This window comes from Quercus robur, chromosome 8, assembly GCF_932294415.1.
Source record: "Quercus robur chromosome 8, dhQueRobu3.1, whole genome shotgun sequence".
NCBI lineage: Eukaryota > Viridiplantae > Streptophyta > Magnoliopsida > Fagales > Fagaceae > Quercus > Quercus robur.
This window is the reverse complement of record NC_065541.1, coordinates 24,616,104-24,635,203: the sequence shown is the minus strand read 5'-3', so window position 1 is coordinate 24,635,203 and position 19,100 is coordinate 24,616,104. Positions and strand designations below refer to the sequence as shown.

The following is a 19,100-nucleotide window of genomic DNA, read 5'->3' as shown; positions in this document are numbered from 1 at the left end:
TCCTTTTCCATGACGTAACTCTATAAGGTCCTTCCCAGTTGGGGCCGAATTTTCCCTGTGTAGAGTCTCTAGTTGCACCCATGACCTTCCGGAGTACGAGGTCTCCTACTTGGAAGTTTCTGTGTCGGACCCGGGAGTTGTAATGTCTGGACATACGATCCTGGTATCTAGCGATCCTTTGCTCTGCCACCGACCTAACCTCATCTATCTGGTCCAGCTGTAGCCTCATGGATTCGTCATTCCTGCTCTCGTCATGGTTGTGAACCCTGTAACTTGTGAGCCCCACTTCTGCCGAGATGACCGCCTCGCTCCCATGTGTCAGTCGAAATGGTGTCTCTCCTGTCGGAGTCCTCGCCGTTGTCCTGTATGCCCACAGTATGCTCGGCAATTCTTCGGGCCATATGCCCTTTGCCCCCTCGAGCCGAGTCTTGATAATCTTTAACAGGGATCGGTTCGTGACTTCAACCTGGCCGTTAGCCTGAGGATGGGCGAGTGATGAGTAGTGGTTTTTTATTCCTAGCTGTGTGCAGAAATCCCGGAAGTGGCCGTTGTCGAACTGCCTCCCGTTATCTGAGACAAGGACTCTAGGAATACCAAACCTACATACGATGCTCCGCCAGACAAAACTTCTAATGTTCTTTTCTGTAATGGTGGCCAAGGTTTCCGCTTCTACCCATTTTGTGAAGTAGTCAATACCCACTACCAAGAACTTTAGCTGCCATGATGTCTAGTCCCCACTGAGCGAACGGCCATGGAGCCGTTATAGGGGTTAGCTCTTCAGCTGGCTGTCCGATAAAATTGCTGAACCTCTGGCATTTGTCGCAGCTTTTAACGTAGGACTCGGCATCCTTCTGCATGGTCGGCCAGTAATACCCAGCTCGTACCAGTTTGTGCACCAACGACCGCGATCCAGAATGGTTCCCGCATATTCCTTCGTGTACTTTCCTCATTACGTAGTCTGCCTCTTCAGCCCCCAGGCATCTTAGATAAGGACGGGAGAAACCTCTCTTGTAAAGAACGTCTTTTATTAAGACGAACCTCGCCGCTTGGACTTTTAGCTTTCTTGCTGCCTCCTTTTCTTCTGGCAGTAACCCGTCCTTTAAGTATGAGGTTATCTGTGTAGTCCAGTTTCTTTCGGAGCGTATCTCCTGCATGTTGTCTGGGTCTATTAAGGGAAAAAGTTGAACAAAAGAAAGTACATTACCAGGTGTCACCATATGTTCTGCTGAAGCGGCTTTGGCTAGCCGATCGGCGAGCTCATTCTCTCCCCTGGGGATTTGGACGACCATTACTTTTAGTCCGTCGACTCTCGCCCTTACTTGATCAAGATATCTTTTCAACCTTTCCCCCCTTGCATTCATAATCTCCGTTTACTTGATTGGTCACGACTTGAGAGTCACAGTAAACGACCACATTTTCAGCTCCGGCGGCTTTGGCTAGGTCGAGTCCTGCCGCCACGGCTTCGTATTCCGCTTCATTGTTGGTGGTGGGGAAGTCGAGACGGACCATACATTCAATCTTGTCTCCTTCAGGTGACAGCAATACTATGCCGGCCCCTCCGGCTCGCCGATTGGATGATCCGTCGGTATATATGCTCCACTTGGGGAATTCTTCTGCCCCCTTGTCCTCGTCACGCGTAAACTCCGCTATGAAGTCGGCTATAGCTTGTCCTTTAATGGCCACACGTGGACGGTATTTGATATCAAACTCACTCAATTCTATTGCCCACAGCGTCAGCCGACCTGCGGCCTCAGGATTACTCAGTGCCCTCCGCAGGGGCTTATCGGTCATTACGTTCACGGTATGGGCTTGAAAGTAGGGCTTGAGCTTGCGAGCCGCCGTAACCGATGCAAAAGCGAGTTTCTCCATAGGTTGGTATCTTTCTTCGGCACCGCGGAACGCCCGGCTGGCGTAGTACACGGGCTTCTGTGCCCTGTCCCCTTCTCTGATTAAGGCCGCACTGACGGCCACAGGGGAGATAGCCAAATAGAGGAAGAGTTCTTCACCTGGTTGCGAGGGGCTCAGTAGGGGTGGTGAAGATAGATAGGCTTTTAACTCCTCGAAGGCTCGCTGACACTCGTCCGTCCACTTGAATGACTTTTTCAATGTTCGAAAGAAGGGTAAACACTTGTCCGTCGCTCTTGACACGAATCTATTCAATGCCGCTACCTTGCCGTTAAGGCTTTGTACTTCCTTCACGTTTCTCGGAGGGGCCATCTCAATTATGGCTCGGATTTTGTCCGGGTTAGCTTCAATCCCCCTTTGAGATACCATGAATCCTAGGAATTTGCCTGCCGTTACACCGAATGCGCACTTTCCCGGATTGAGTTTCATGTTGTAGGATCGAAGCGTGCCGAATGTTTCCTTGAGATCTTCCAAGTGGTCTTCCTCCTTCCGGCTCTTCACCAGCATGTCGTCGACATAGACTTGGACATTCCTCCCGATTTGCTATGCGAACATCTTGTTCATTAGTCTTTGGTATGTTGCCCCTGCATTCTTCAAGCCGAATGACATTACTTTGTAACAGAAGAGTCCTTGACTGGTTACAAACGAAGTCTTCTCCTGATCGTCCTCGTGCATGCGGATCTGGTTATAACCCGAGAAAGCGTCCATGAAGCTTAGCAATTGGTGTTGAGCCGTCGAGTCTACTAGGACGTCGACCCTTGGAAGGGGATAGCTATCTTTGGGGCATGCTTTGTTAAGATCGGTGAAGTCCACGCACATCCGCTATTTGCCGCTCGCTTTCTTCACCATTACCACATTCGCCAGCCAATCGGGGTAGTAGACTTCCCTGATGAAGCTTGCCTCTTGGAGTTTGCGGACCTCTTCCGCTATTGCTTGGTCTCGTTCCGGGGCGAATACTCTCTTCTTTTGTCGGACGGGTGGAAACGAGGGCAACACATTCAACTTATGTACCATGACCGAGGGATCGATTCCTGGCATATCGTCATGGCTCCAGGCGAACACATCCTTGTTGCTCCTCAAGAAAGCTACGAGCTCTTGACGGATGGCGGGTTTGGCAAGCGTTCCGATCTTGGTGGTTCGGTCTGGATTGGAAATGTCGAGAGTTATCTCCTCTAGCTTCTCTGTAGGTTCTGCCGTCGTTCGGTGTTCTTTTATGTTCAAGGCCTGGATCTGGTCTTCCACCTCCATCATAGCTACGTAGCATTCTCGTGCGGCAATTTGACTTCCGCGTAGCTCTCCTACCCCATACTCCGTTGGGAACTTGATCATTAGGTGGTAAGTTGATGTTGCCGCCTTCCACGAGTTGAGCGTGGGTCGTCCAATAATAGCATTGTAGGCTGACGAGCAATCGACCACCAAGAATGTTACGTCCTTGGTGATTTGTTGGGGGTAATCTCTTACTGTCACCGATAACGTGACCGCGCCCAAAGGAAATATTCTACTCCCTCCGAAACAAACGAGCGGGGCGTTTGTCGGTATTAGCTGCTCCCTGTCAATCCTCATTTGCTGGAACGCCGGATAGTACAAGATATCGGCCGAACTACCGTTGTCGACCAACACTCGGTGCATATTGTAGTCGCCTGCCCGCAAGCTGACGACGAGGGCATCGTCGTGTGGATGGTGTAGGCGTCTTGCATCCTCTTCCGAGAACCCGATAATGGGGCCTTCCCTTCTTGCCATCTTTGGCACTGTACCCGCCAACTGGACATTCTGTACCATCCGAAGGTATGTTTTGCGAGCCTTTTTCGACGATCCGGCCGCGGCTGTTCCCCCAATTATCATCCTTATGTCCCCTAATGGGGGCCTTGGTCACTCGTTTTCTCGACGGGGGTGTTGTTCTTGTGGGGGTTGATCCGTTCTCTCCTTACTGATGAACTATTTCAGCTTCCCTTGTCGGATAAGGGCTTCGATTTGTTGCTTCAAGTCGTAGCAATCAGCCGTGTCGTGACCATGGTCACGATGGAAGCGGCAATATTTGTCTCTGGACCTTTTGTTGGGATCACTTTTCAGCTTTCCCGGAAACGTCAGGGATCCCTCGTCCTTAATCTGCATTAGGACTTGGTCTATCGGAACGGTCAACGAGGTGAAACTTGTGAACCTTGCGCCCATGGGTTTTGGACGTCTCTCCTCCCTTCGATCTCCCATCCTTCCTTTCTTCTGCCCCTAGTCCTGTCGGGGATCCTCTTGTCTGTCTCTTTTCTTGGGTCTATCTTCTCAGGCTAATAGTGCGTCTTCAGCGTTCATATACTTGGTGGCCCTGTAAAGCACCTCCAACATGGTCTTTGGGTTGTTTTTGTATAGGGAGAATAAAAACTTACCCCCCTTCAGCCCGTTCGTGAACGCTGCCACTAGTATCTTGTCGTCGGCTTCGTCGATCGAGAGCGCTTCTTTATTGAAGCGTGATATGTATGCCCGTAACGTCTCCTCCTCTCTCTGCTTGATATTCATTAGACAAGCCGTGGATTTCTTATACCGATGTCCTCCGATGAAGTGCGTAGTGAATTGAGCGCTCAGCTCCTTGAAGGTGCCGATGGAGTTTGGTGCTAGTCGGCTGAACCAAATCCTTGTTGCGCCCTTTAGGGTTGTACGGAATGCCCTGTACATAATTGCGTCTGCCACTCCCTAAAGGTGCATCAGGGTCTTGAAGGTCTCTAGGTGATCGAGGGGGTCCTTGATTCCGTCATAACTATCCATACTTGGCATGCGGAATTTACTTGGCAGGGGGAAGGAATTGACGGTTGCCGTAAATGGCGAGTCAGTCCGGTTGACAAGGTTGTCAAGATCACTGGACACTCGCCCCTTGAGAGCGTTCATCAGTACTTCCATCTGTTCCTTCATCGCCTCCATCTCCGCGATGATGGGTTGTGGAGCTGTGTCCGTCACTGAAGGGATGCTAGCGTCCCGTCGCACTTGTTTGCTCGGGGCGTTACTCTCCTGTGGTCCGTCATGATTCCTCCTTTCAGCGCTGGTTCCTTCTTGATCCGCTTCTTGGTTATTGACCGCCGCACTCTTTTGGTTCAGCTGCTCTTCTAGGTCGTGGTTTTGTTTTGTGAGGCGCTCCACGGCTGCGGCGAGCGTCCTGACCTGTCTCTCCAGGGCAGTCGTAGGGGCTTCCTCTTCTTGAACGTCGTTAGTGGTTGCCATCGAGCGTGTGAGTACCATGTAACTCTTTTGTCTAGGAAGCGATAGTGCGCTACGTTGTTCCCACAGACGGCGCCAACTGATGACGTCGAAAATTGTCACCAATGGTTCACACCGTACTCGCGACTCGAAGCGAACCTGCACGACAGAAACAATCGAAAGGAGTCCTTCAGAGAGCACCGGTGTGGTGCCGGCCAAAAGCTCTCCGACGGTCAAATTAGAATTCTTATGTTTTACTTAGAGCGTTAGAGAGGGTCAATTAAAGCGTACCTCTATCCCCCTAGGGTATTAGGTCTTTTATAGTGATAAAGGGTTGACTTTTCTCCTTGGTTTCCAAATCTTTTCCATGTGGGACTTTCATACAAATTCCTTTGAGCGTGGTGAGCAAGGATTTCCGTTTTCGGATCATAGGGCTTTTCTAGGCGATAGAGATTTTGGATCATGGGCCCTTACTGTGTCTGTTAGCGATGGGCCTTCAAAGCGCGTGGGATAATCCTTGCACAGGCCCAACAGTCTCGATCCGTCGGGCCCACTAAGGTAGGCCCGTCAGTCCATCGCGTCAGGTGGGCCCGTCAGGCCCGTCAGGTAGGCCCGTCAGGCCCGTCAGGCCCTTCAGGTAGGCCCGTCAGGTAGTCCCGTCAGGTAGGCCCGTCAGGCCCGTCAGGATCTATATCTTACCATCTTCAGGTTCAAAAGAGCAAAATTAGTACAATGAATATTGAAGATGGTAAGATATAGATCCTGACGGGCCTACCTGATGGGCCTGACGGGCCTACCTGACGGGCCCACCTGACGCGACGGACTGACGGGCCTACCTTAGTGGGCCCGACGGATCGGAACTGTTGGGCCTGTGCAAGGATTATCCCACGCGCTTTGAAGGTCCATCGCTGACAGACACAGTAAGGGCCCATGATCCAAAATCTCTATCGCCTAGAAAAGCCCTATGATCCGAAAACGGAAATCCTTGCTCACCACGCTCAAAGGAATTTGTATGGGAGTCCCACATGGAAAAGATAGGGAAACCAAGGAGAAAAGTCAACCCTTTATCACTATAAAAGACCTAATACCCTAGGGGGATGGAGGTACGATTTAATTAACCCTCTCTAACGCTCTAAGTAAAACATAAGAATTCTAACTTGACCGTCGGAGAGCTTTTGGCCGGCACCACACCGGTGCTCTCTGAAGGGCTCCTTTCGATTGTTTCTGTCGTCCAGGTTCGCTTCGAGTCGCGAGTACGGTGTGACCCATTGGTGACAATTTTCGACGTCATCAGTTGGCGCCGTCTGTGGGAACAACGTAGCGCACTATCGCTTCCTAGGCAAAAGAGTTACATGGTACTCACACGCTCGATGGCAACCACTAACGACGTTCAAGAAGAGGAAGCCCCTACGACTGCCCTAGAGAGACAGGTCAGGATGCTCGCCACAGCCGTGGAGCGCCTCACAAAACAAAACCACGACCTAGAAGAGCAGCTGAACCAAAAGAGTGCGGCGGTCAATAACCAAGAAGCGGATCAAGAAGGAACCAGCGCTGAAAGGAGGAATCATGACGGACCACAGGAGAGTAACGCCCCTAGCAAACAAGTGCGACGGGACGCTAGCATCCCTTCAGTGACGGACACAGCTCCACAACCCATCATCGCGGAGATGCAGGCGATGAAGGAACAGATGGAAGTACTGATGAACGCTCTCAAGGGGCGAGTGTCCAGTGATCTTGACGACCTTGTCAACCGAACTGACTCGCCATTTACGGCAACCATCAATTCCTTCCCCCTGCCAAGTAAATTCCTCATGCCAAGTATGGATAGTTATGACGGAATCAAGGACCCCCTCGATCACCTAGAGACCTTCAAGACCCTGATGCACCTTCAGGGAGTGGCAGACGCAATTATGTGCAGGGCATTCCCTACAACCCTAAAGGGCGCAGCAAGGATTTGGTTCAGCCGACTAGCACCAAACTCCATCGGCACCTTCAAGGAGCTGAGCGCTCAATTCACTACGCACTTCATCGGAGGACATCGGTATAAGAAATCCACGGCTTGTCTAATGAATATCCAGTAGAGAGAGGAGGAGACGTTACGGGCATACATATCACGCTTCAATAAAGAAGCGCTCTCGATCGACGAAGCCGACGACAAGATACTAGTGGCAGCGTTCACGAACGGGCTGAAGGGGGGTAAGTTTTTATTCTCCCTATACAAAAACGACCCAAAGACCATGTCGGAGGTGCTTTACAGGGCCACCAAGTATATGAACGCTGAAGACGCACTATTAGCCCGAGAAGATAGACCCAAGAAAAGAGACAGACAAGAGGATCCCCGACAGGACCAGGGGCGGAAGAAAGGAAGGATGGGAGATCGAAGGGAGGAGAGACGTCCAAAACCCATGGGCGCAAGGTTCACAAGTTTCACCCCGTTGACCGCTCCGATAGACCAAGTCCTAATGCAGATTAAGGACGAGAGATCCCTGACGTTTCCGGGAAAGCTGAAAAGTGATCCCAACAAAAGGTCCAGAGACAAATATTGTCGCTTCCATCGTGACCATGGTCACGACACGGCCGATTGCTACGACTTGAAGCAACAAATCGAAGCCCTTATCCGACAAGGGAAGCTGAAGAAGTTCGTCAGCAAGGAGAGAATGGATCAACCCCCACAAGAACAACACCCCCGTCGAGAAAACGAGTGACCAAGGCCCCCATTAGGGGACATAAGGATGATAATTGGGGGAACAGCCGCGGCCGGATCGTCGAAAAAGGCTCGCAAAACATAGCTTCGGATGGTACAGAATGTCCAGTCGGCGGGTACAGTGCCAAAGATGGCAAGAAGGGAAGGCCCCATTATCGGGTTCTCGGAAGAGGATGCAAGACGCCTACACCATCCACACGACGATGCCCTCGTCGTCAGCTTGCGGGCAGGCGACTACAATATGCACCGAGTGTTGGTCGACAACGGTAGTTCGGCCGATATCTTGTACTATCCGGCGTTCCAGCAAATGAGGATTGACAGGGAGCAGCTAATACCGACAAACGCCCCGCTCGTTTGTTTCGGAGGGAGTAGAATATTTCCTTTGGGCGCGGTCACGTTATCGGTGACAGTAAGAGATTACCCCCAACAAATCACCAAGGACGTAACATTCTTGGTGGTCGATTGCTCGTCAGCCTACAATGCTATTATTGGACGACCCACGCTCAACTCGTGGAAGGCGGCAACATCAACTTACCACCTAATGATCAAGTTCCCAACGGAGTATGGGGTAGGAGAGCTACGCGGAAGTCAAATTGCCGCACGAGAATGCTACGTAGCTATGATGGAGGTGGAAGACCAGATCCAGGCCTTGAACATAGAAGAACACCGAACGACGGCAGAACCTACAGAGAAGCTAGAGGAGATAACTCTTGACATTTCCAATCCAGACCGAACCACCAAGATCGGAACGCTTGCCAAACCCGCCATCCGTCAAGAGCTCGTAGCTTTCTTGAGGAGCAACAAGGATGTGTTCGCCTGGAGCCATGACGATATGCCAGGAATCGATCCCTCGGTCATGGTACATAAGTTGAATGTGTTGCCCTCGTTTCCACCCGTCCGACAAAAGAAGAGAGTATTCGCCCCGGAACGAGACCAAGCAATAGCGGAAGAGGTTCTCAAACTCCAAGAGGCAAGCTTCATCAGGGAAGTCTACTACCCCGATTGGCTGACGAATGTGGTAATGGTGAAGAAAGCAAGCGGCAAATGGCGGATGTGCGTGGACTTCACCGATCTTAACAAAGCATGCCCCAAAGATAGCTATCCCCTTCCAAAGGTCGACGTCCTAGTAGACTCGACGGCTCAACACCAATTGCTAAGCTTCATGGACGCTTTCTCGGGTTATAACCAGATCCGCATGCACGAGGACGATCAGGAGAAGACTTCGTTTGTAACCAGTCAAGGACTCTTCTGTTACAAAGTAATGCCATTCGGCTTGAAGAATGCAGGGGCAACATACCAAAGACTAATGAACAAGATGTTCGCACAGCAAATCGGGAGGAATGTCCAAGTCTATGTCGACGACATGCTGGTGAAGAGCCGGAAGGAGGAAGACCACTTGGAAGATCTCAAGGAAACATTCGGCACGCTTCGATCCTACAACATGAAACTCAATCCGGGAAAGTGCGCATTCGGTGTAACGGCAGGCAAATTCCTAGGATTCATGGTATCTCAAAGGGGGATTGAGGCTAACCCGGACAAAATCCGAGCCATAATTGAGATGGCCCCCCCCGAGAAACGTGAAGGAAGTACAAAGCCTTAACGGCAAGGTAGCGGCATTGAATAGATTCGTGTCAAGAGCGACGGACAAGTGTTTACCCTTCTTTCGAACATTGAAAAAGTCATTCGAGTGGACGGACGAGTGTCAGCGAGCCTTCGAGGAGTTAAAAGCCTATCTATTTTCACCACCCTTACTGAGCCCCTCGCAACCAGGTGAAGAACTCTTCCTCTATTTGGCTGTCTCCCCTGTGGCCGTCAGCGCGGCCTTAATCAGAGAAGAGGACAGGGCACAGAAGCCCGTGTACTACGCCAGCCGGGCGCTCCGCGGTGCCGAAGAAAGATACCAACCTATGGAGAAACTCGCTTTTGCATTGGTCACGGTGGCTCGCAAGCTCAAGCCCTACTTTCAAGCCCATACCATGAACGTAATGACCGATAAGCCCCTGCGGAGGGCACTGAGTAATCCTGAGGCCGCAGGTCGGCTGACGCTGTGGGCAATAGAATTGAGTGAGTTTGATATCAAATACCGTCCACGTGTGGCCATTAAAGGACAAGCTATAGCCGACTTCATAGCGGAGTTTACGCGTGACGAGGACAAGGGGGCAGAAGAATTCCCCAAGTGGAGCATATATACCGACGGATCATCCAATCGGCGAGCCGGAGGGGCCGGCATAGTATTGCTGTCACCTGAAGGAGACAAGATTGAATGTATGGTCCGTCTCGACTTCCCCACCACCAACAATGAAGCGGAATACGAAGCCGTGGCGGCAGGACTCGACCTAGCCAAAGACGCCGGAGCTGAAAATGTGGTCGTTTACTGCGACTCTCAAGTCGTGACCAATCAAGTAAACGGAGATTATGAATGCAAGGGGGAAAGGTTGAAGAGATATCTTGATCAAGTAAGGGCGAGAGTCGACGGACTAAAAGCAATGGTCGTCCAAATCCCCAGGGGAGAGAATGAGATCGCCGATCGGCTAGCCAAAGCCGCTTCAGCAGAACATATGGTGACACCTGGTAATGTACTTTCTTTTGTTCAACTTTTTCCACTAATAGACCCAGACAACATGCAGGAGATACGCTCCGAAAGAAACTGGACTACACAGATAACCTCATACTTAAAGGACGGGTTACTGCCAGAAGAAAAGGAGGCAGCAAGAAAGCTAAAAGTCCAAGCGACGAGGTTCGTCTTAATAAAAGACGTTCTTTACAAGAGAGGTTTCTCCCGTCCTTATCTAAGATACCTGGGGGCTGAAGAGGCAGACTACGTAATGTGGAAAGTACACGAAGGAATATGCGGGAACCATTCTGGATCGCGGTCGTTGGTGCACAAACTGGTACGAGCTGGGTATTACTGGCCGACCATGCAGAAGGATGCCGAGTCCTACGTTAAAAGCTGCGACAAATGCCAGAGGTTCAGCAATTTTATCGGATAGCCAGCTGAAGAGCTAACCCCTATAACGGCTCCATGGCCGTTCGCTCAGTGGGGACTAGACATCATGGGACCTTTCCCAATGGCGATAAGGCAGCTAAAGTTCTTGGTAGTGGGTATTGACTACTTCACAAAATGGGTAGAAGCGGAAGCCTTGGCCACCATTACAGAAAAGAACATTAGAAGTTTTGTCTGGCGGAGCATCGTATGTAGGTTTGGTATTCCTAGAGTCCTTGTCTCAGATAACGGGAGGCAGTTCGACAACGGCCACTTCCGGGATTTCTGCACACAGCTAGGAATAAAAAACCATTACTCATCACCCGCCCATCCTCAAGCTAACGGCCAGGTTGAAGTCACGAACCGATCCCTGTTAAAGATTATCAAGACTCGGCTCGAGGGGGCAAAGGGCATATGGCCCGAAGAATTACCGAGCATACTGTGGGCATACAGGACAACGGTGAGGACTCCGACAGGAGAGACACCATTTCGACTGACATACGGGAGCGAGGCGGTCATCCCGGCAGAAGTGGGGCTCACAAGTTACAGGGTTCACAACCATGACGAGAGCAGGAATGACGAATCCATGAGGCTACAACTGGACCTGATAGATGAGGTTAGGTCGGCGGCGGAGCAAAGGATCGCTAGATACCAGGATCGTATGTCCAGACATTACAACTCCCGGGTCCGACACAGAAACTTCCAAGTAGGAGATCTCGTACTCCGGAAGGTCATGGGTGCAACTAGAGACTCTACACAGGGAAAACTCGGCCCCAACTGGGAAGGACCTTATAGAGTTACGTCATGGAAAAGGAAAGGAACATACCACCTGGAGACGACAGATGGAGAGAAGCTATCGCATCCATGGAATGCTGAGCATTTGAGGAAATACTACCAGTAATAGAAACACGGCGAACAACAACCAATTTTCTTTCTGTTTAAGCTTTCTATAAGTTTTTCTTTTAACTGTTTTTCTTTTGCTACAATCTTGTCGTGCCTTTTTTAAGCCCAAGGGGGCAGGCACTTTTCCTTTACGCATTTCTATAATCAGATGCAATTTTGATCTTCTACTTGAATGTATGTCATTACAATTGTCCACAAAGTCAACGGAAACAAAATAAAGTCCACAAGATGGACGGATACAATATGAAATCCACAAGATGGACGGATCATCCTACATGGACGATCACTTTAAGTCCACAACATAGACGGATCATCCTACAGGGATGATAACCTTAAGTCCACAAGATGGACGGACACAAAATAAAGTCCACAAGATGGATGGACACAAAATAAAGTCCACAAGATGGACGGATACAATATGAAGTCCATAAGATGGACGGATCATCCTACAAGGACGATCACTTTAAGTCCACAAGATGGACGGATCATCCTACAGGGATGATAACCTTAAGTCCACAAGATGGACGGATCATCCTATAGGGATGATAACCTTAAGTCCACAAGATGGACGGACATAAAATAAAGTCCACAAGATGGACGGATACAATATAAGTCCACAAGATGGACGGATCATCCTGCAAGGACGATCACTTTAAATCCACAAAGTTTACTGATACAAAATGACGTCCACAAGATGGACGGATCATCCTACAAGGACGATCACCACAAGGTGGACGGACTATCCTAAAGGGTGATAACTTAGTCCATAAAATGGACAGATACAAAATAAAGTCCACAAGATGGACAGATCATCCTAAAGGGATGATAACATCCTACATGGATGATAACTTAGAGTCCACAGGATGGACGGATGCGAAATGAGATCCACAAGGTGGACGGATCATCCCAGGAAGATGACCACTTAAAGTTCACAGGTTGGACGGATCATCCACGACGTGGACGGAAATAAAATAAAGCAAACAAGACGAACTGATTATTTTAGACAATAAAATAGTATCCACAAGGTGGACGGAACATTCCACAGGTTTTGCAAAGAATAAATTTCTAAGATCAAAAACATACCTATACATGAACGGATATAAATAGGTCAAGCAATGGCAAAATTCAAAATATATAAAATGAAGTGCACGGATTCATTTAACAAAATAGGCCATTAAAAGGCAATGTTTACATATCATCAACAACGGATGAGAATTGTTCCAAAAAGTTATAAAAAAAAAAAAAAAATCCTTCTACTGAGCCTTGTCCGCATTGTCGACGGGCTGAGGAACTGTCTCCGTGTCAGGCTCAGCTTGATCAACTTTCGCTGGTGCAGACGCCCCGTCACCAACGGCATCGTTGACATCAAAGAGGTCGTCTGTATCCTCTGAGGCAACAGGCACGACGGATGACTGAACCGGGTCTTCAACTTTGAACTTGGAAGCGTCCACGTCTGGATAAGCTTGCTTGACTTGACGGAGAGCATCCATGAAGCCCTGATGGAAAGAATCGCCCAGCTCAGTGATTAGGGCGTCGGAGTCACGGTACTCACGAACCGCCACGTCCTTAGCCTGACGGACTTCATTTTTTAGCTCTGCTATCTCTTTGTCCTTGCTTTCTAGAGCCTTCTTTGCCTCCTCCGTCATCTGTTCAAGGCTCTTCCTTGCCTTCTCCGAAAGCTCAAGCTTCTTCTCTATCTTGGGTCTCCAGTTTCCCAACTGGAGGAGTTCTTCCTCCGTCTTCTCCGCCTTGGCCCGTACACGATCCAAAGCCGTCTCATGGCTGAGGCACCGTCCCATCAGCCCCTTCATCATGACCATTGCCTAAAAAAATAACAACATAGTTATAAAACAAACTTTCGGCAGATGATTTAAGTTGTATTTGAATAGTAGACGGACTATCTTACCTGTGTAATTGCAAACAGGCCCGTCTCACCCATGGCCTCCGTCGAGTGATTGCCTAAATCTTCATAATCCTCCGCCGAGATGATGGAGGAAATCTGTTCTAAGGCATGCTTAGAATCCTCACGAAGAAGGACGGGCGGCTTCTCGTCATCCTTCGACGGGCCCTTCATCAAGCCCTTGCCAACCCCGTGCTTGGTTGGAGTGACCGTCTTCGGAGGCTCCGCCATGAGTCCCACGACGGGATCTAAAGACACTTTGGCCTTCTTGGCCTGGCGATCCGCTTTGGGCTGAGTTTTCCGCTTCGCAGACGGATTGCTTGGGCCCGTCGTAGGGGGAGCGTCGTCAGAAGTCTTCTTTGCAGCTTTTGACCGGATCAGGGCTCTTCTCTTAGCGTCGTCCATCTCTGAAACATGGACGGGGGAGTTAATTAACAAAAAATAAGATACATAATTTTTTCAAGTAAAGGGTGACGAACTTACGCCTCCTTATCTGTGCTTCGTACTTGACGGCTGCCGCTGTAGGTTCCGGTCCGTCGCAATACCAGTGAATGGTATTTAGTGTTACCAGCTTCGCCCAAGTCCTTTCCTCCGGCTTGGTCTTTGAGAGAATTTTCTCAAGGAAAGCAAACTCCTTAAGGTCAATTTGGGGCCGTCGTCTAACTACAAAAGAAGAAAGAGGACGGTTAGATTATATTCAAGAAACTTAGTAATATTAAAGTTTGAAGGATAGTCCATACTAGACGGGTCCAATATGCCCCAAGTAGTGTCGACGGGCATGAAATCCGTTTCCCCAGGACGACCCATCCAACCGTCGCCTTCTAGGAAGAAGAACCGACTCTTCCAATCCCTATTTGAGTCCGGCGTGTCATAGATGGCTTTCAGCAACAGACTCCTGGGGACGAAGCTATAAATTCCCCTGGATTTGTCAATTTCGTCCGGACGGTAGTAGTGAAAAAACTCCCTAACCGTCAGCCTTTTTTCTCCGTTGGACATGGCATCGTACAAGACCTCCATCGCTATAAAAACCCTCCAAGCATTAGGGGATATCTGGTTCACGGATAACCCAAGCTGACGGAGTAGCAAACGGTGAAGCGAACTCAATGGGAATCTAAGTCCGGCCTTTAACATTTGCTCATACACCCCGACTCCCTCTACCCCGTCATAGTAACACCTCTCAGATTTGTAGGGTAGACGGATCGTAACATTTTCTGGAATTTGATAATTATCCCTAAATGTCTTAAAGTGCTTTTCCTTGATAACAGACGTGAAGAAATTCACCGTCCACTCCGGTAGCATGACGAACTTCCTGAGCCCATCAGCACCAATGACGGATCTGACAATTTGATCCTCACCAACACCAGGTCCCTCGTCTGGATCAACCACCTCCAGATCCTCATATGTTGAGGACGAGGAGGAGGTGGACGGACTACTATCATCTGGACTACCTTGTTCTCGATGACCAGACGGATATACTTCCTCGTAATCCAACCCGTCACGAATAACCGACTGATTACTCGACGCACTAGACATTTCCTACATGAAACGACAAGAGCCTAAGACTCTGACGGTCTATGTGTCTATAACGGGTGTGGATTGTAAGGAAAATTAAAACAAGTATTAGCTTTAAGAAGAGCACTTACCAGTTTTGCCAACGAAGTGATGAAGGATGGCGTTGACGATTAAGGTGAATGAACGGATCAGCAGATTATGACGGTGCGCTCTGACAAGGGTGACGGGTACGCTCTGACAACCTGATTTCTACTGAAACTGAAGAAATGAGAGGAATCACTCCCTTATTTATAAGAGAGATGCACGGAAGTCGAAGCGTCGCTTCGATCCGAGACAAGGTCCAATCAACTTGTAACACGTGTCATCAGCATTAATTACCTTCGTACAGCCTGTCTGTAGTTGGTGTGATCGACGGACTCCTCATTTGCACCGTCATCCTATCTTGCGTAGATCCGTCAACCCGTTATGACAACTTAAAACTCTCCTTGTCTCATGAGCCTCCTTCCGTCATAAAAATACCCGTCATACCCTCACGTTTGGATCGTCACCCCATTGATCCTTTATCCTAAAAGCTGACGGACCATTGGGGTGAAGGGGGCAACTGAAGATGGTAAGATATAGATCCTGACGGGCCTGACGGGACTACCTGACGGGCCTACCTGAAGGGCCTGACGGGCCTACCTGACGGGCCTGACGGGCCTACCTGACGGGCCTGACAGGCCCACCTGACGTGACGGACTGACGGGCCTACCTTAGTGGGCCCGACGGATCGGGACTGTTGGGCCTGTGCAAGGATTATCCCACGCGCTTTGAAGGCCCATCGCTGACAGACACAGTAAGGGCCCATGATCCAAAATCTCTATCGCCTAGAAAAGCCCTATGATCCGAAAACGGAAATCCTTGCTCACCACGCTCAAAGGAATTTGTATGAGAGTCCCACATGGAAAAGATTTGGAAACCAAGGAGAAAAGTCAACCCTTTATTACTATAAAAGACCTAATACCCTAGGGGGATGGAGGTACGCTTTAATTGACCCTCTCTAACGCTCTAAGTAAAACATAAGAATTCTAATTTGACCGTCGGAGAGCTTTTGGCCGGCACCACACCGGTGCTCTCTGAAGGACTCCTTTCGATTGTTTCTGTCGTGCAGGTTCGCTTCGAGTCGCGAGTACGGTGTGACCCATTGGTGACAATTTTCGACGTCATCAGAACCAAAGTGTCCTATTCTTGCTGTAGACTGATCTAAGAGAAAATTAAAGAAATGACAGATGCCTGTAAGGGGAGCCTGAGGTCCTCATACTGTTTGGTACTTGTTACATCATATTTATTGGCATTGCTTGAAGTATGATTTGGGAAATTTTTATGCAGCAGCAGGTTTAAAAGTTTGGATTGTTTATCTGGCAGCAGGATCAAAAGAATGAGCACTGTGCAGTCAATCATGAAACTTAAGGTGTTAGGACCTAGGTTTGATATTGTCACAAAAATAACGTATGTTCGGGGTTGAATTACTTTCTCATTTAGCTTTTTCCACTTCAGAGAATAGAAAAAGATTTAGAAGGTCGACTTAGTTTCAGAAGTCTTAGGCTGTATTTTGACAATTTTGTCGCCATATTTTGGTTGAACCTCTGTCATTTTCGAGGTGAAAATTTTAAAATTCTTGATAGTCTGGGTCTTTATCCTTCAGGTTCCAGATTAACTAGGATGCATAGTGCTTACATTATTGAAATATGACAAGCATGGATCGTATTAAAGAGAAAGTATTATTATTGATTTAGTCTTGAAGGATGTGCAGGCTTGGAATAGCATTAGAATGACTCTTAATTCTTTTGTTTTGGTTGTTTGAGACTCCCTTTGGTCAATAGGACTTGCTGGGTTGTTTTTCTGATTTTGTGCTGAGACATTCCTTGGATGGCTAGCTATTGGGGATTTGGGAACACAAGTGATCTTTTGCTTGTAATAGGTAAATTCAAAGTTTTTATGGACATGTCTCATGAATCATTTGTTGGTTATCATATTTCATTAAGCGCCTTATGATCGAACTCTTAACTTCATCTGCACAAAGATTTGGACAAATAACTGATCTTTCCATCTCTCTATGTACGCATATGTTTGAGCTTTATACTTCCTTCCTCATTTTATTTTATTTTTTGGGTTTAATTTTTGAATTTAGAGGTAGAAAACAAGAAATGGCGTCAGTTTTTCTACTTATTGGGCGGAGGACTGTCTATGCAAAATTACAACACCATTACATTAAAAAGTAACTAAAACAAAAGCTATCCTGACCCTTGAGGTAAAGTTTTTATTTTAGCTGGCAGCAACTGAGGACCAAAAAATAACTAAAATATCAATTTACTTCAGTTTGTTGAATAATAAATTTCTGATATTTGCTGGTTTCTTTCTCAAATAAGTAGCAAATTCGTGAATGGTAATGAAAGTGGATTCTACTTCTAGAAATATACATTATTTTTATACCAACGCATCTAGTTTTAATTTTGTTTATTTATTTTTCTTTAGTAGTTAGATTATAGTTAGGAAATATTGAAATAAACCTATTATAATATGTTATATGTATTGATGTATGAAAAAGGAAAAAAAAAAAAAAAAACCGTTTATCGTACAAACAAATCTAAAAATGAACTCTTTCTCAAAAAAAAAAAAAATTCTAAAAATGAACGTTTCTCTAATTAAAAATATAAAATATTACATATTTCCCTCGTACCAATACTTTCAATTTGACTAAACTTTGATATCTTTGTTGGCATTATAATTATTTATTGTACATACAACACTAAAATTATTAAAATCAATTAATTATAATATAACTCTAATGGAAATTCTGGTACCAAAAGATTTAAGAAATTAAAAAGAATTTAAATATTTACATTTTTGTTTAAATACAAAAACTCCAATTTTCCTATATCCATTATCCACCACATCAGTTAAGGTATTTTTTTAATATTTATATTATTATTGAACTTCAATAATATTAGTGGATTTTTTTTTAATAAAAATTATTTATCGCATTACTTTTTTAATTAACTCATGCATTGTACTGATATTCTACTAGCAATTAACAATTTTTTTTTTTTATAAGTTAATCAAACCAAAAAAAAAAATGTCAATTTTTTCCCTACTGCAAAAATTAGGTACTACCTTAAAAAAGTTACTTTTAAATGGATGAGGAAAACTTTAGGATCTTCTATTCTATTATTGGATTTGGCGGTTTGCTACTAATGTGCTCAAGTGCATCAAACGCAGCTCGAACACTATACAAGTTCAAAACGAACCAAGTATCACTTTCATATTCCGTCACAATGACTGAAAAATTCACACTTTATTATTAACAAAAAACAAAAGAAGAAGCAAGATTCGACATTTTTCTTTCTTTCTTTATATTATTCTTGACAGCGAAGTTAATTCTCATGATATTACAAATTTTACATAACAAGATAAATAATGATGAAAAACATTTGTGAAGTTGTGATTGGAGAGTTATTGCAATTAAAAAAAAAAAAGTGGACATACTTTTCCCGCCACTAGAAAGAAATTGATTGACTGAAATCCAAACAACCTCACTTGCAAACTTGGAATAAGATTTAGCAAGTTGCAGATAAGATTTTTACTTTATTGACATGTTGAGAGCATCTTTGGTCTCCATGCACTAGTGAAATTTTCGTGAATTGGGGGACCGAAAATGGATTCTCTAGGTTCATACCAATCGAGTGACCAATAATTCAGACCAAAAAAAGAGCAATCATCTAAGCAAGTGGGAATATTTTGTATTCCACATTCCAATTAATAGAATCTCTCCACAGTCCAATTAGTACAATTTGTCTATAAATAAAAAAGGCGTACGATTACAAAAGATATTCCTAACAAAGAAGAAGAAACGATCATATTTAAGCATTTTATTAATTTAAATGGAGGACAAAATTAGCCTTTGCCCTTTTTAAAAAACAATCCAGTATTTTGCCTTTTTCTTAAACTAATTAGGAAAATACTCATCTTTTGAA

General features: G+C 46.7%; 1 protein-coding gene across 1 annotated transcript; it reads right to left on the bottom strand.

The window, feature by feature from the left end:
* Nucleotides 1-12,810: 12,810 nt before the first annotated feature.
* LOC126695061 (uncharacterized) lies at nt 12,811-14,618 on the bottom strand. Its single transcript, XM_050391672.1, has 3 exons — nt 14,059-14,618; nt 13,582-13,982; nt 12,811-13,498 (listed from the first exon to the last, which is right to left on the bottom strand). Exons 2-3 carry the CDS (start codon nt 13,978-13,980, stop codon nt 12,929-12,931), a joined length of 969 nt encoding a protein of 322 aa, XP_050247629.1. The 5' UTR covers nt 13,981-13,982; nt 14,059-14,618; the 3' UTR covers nt 12,811-12,928.
* Nucleotides 14,619-19,100: the final 4,482 nt, after the last annotated feature.

Excerpts from the sequence above, each read along its gene's own strand:
- LOC126695061 (XM_050391672.1), bottom strand. The coding sequence starts at position 13,980 with ATGGACGACGCTAAGAGAAGAGCCCTGATCCGGTCAAAAGCTGCAAAG. Across the intron at positions 13,499-13,581 it reads GCCTGTTTGCAATTACACAG|GCAATGGTCATGATGAAGGG; the intron begins GTAAGATAGTCC and ends TTATTTTTTTAG.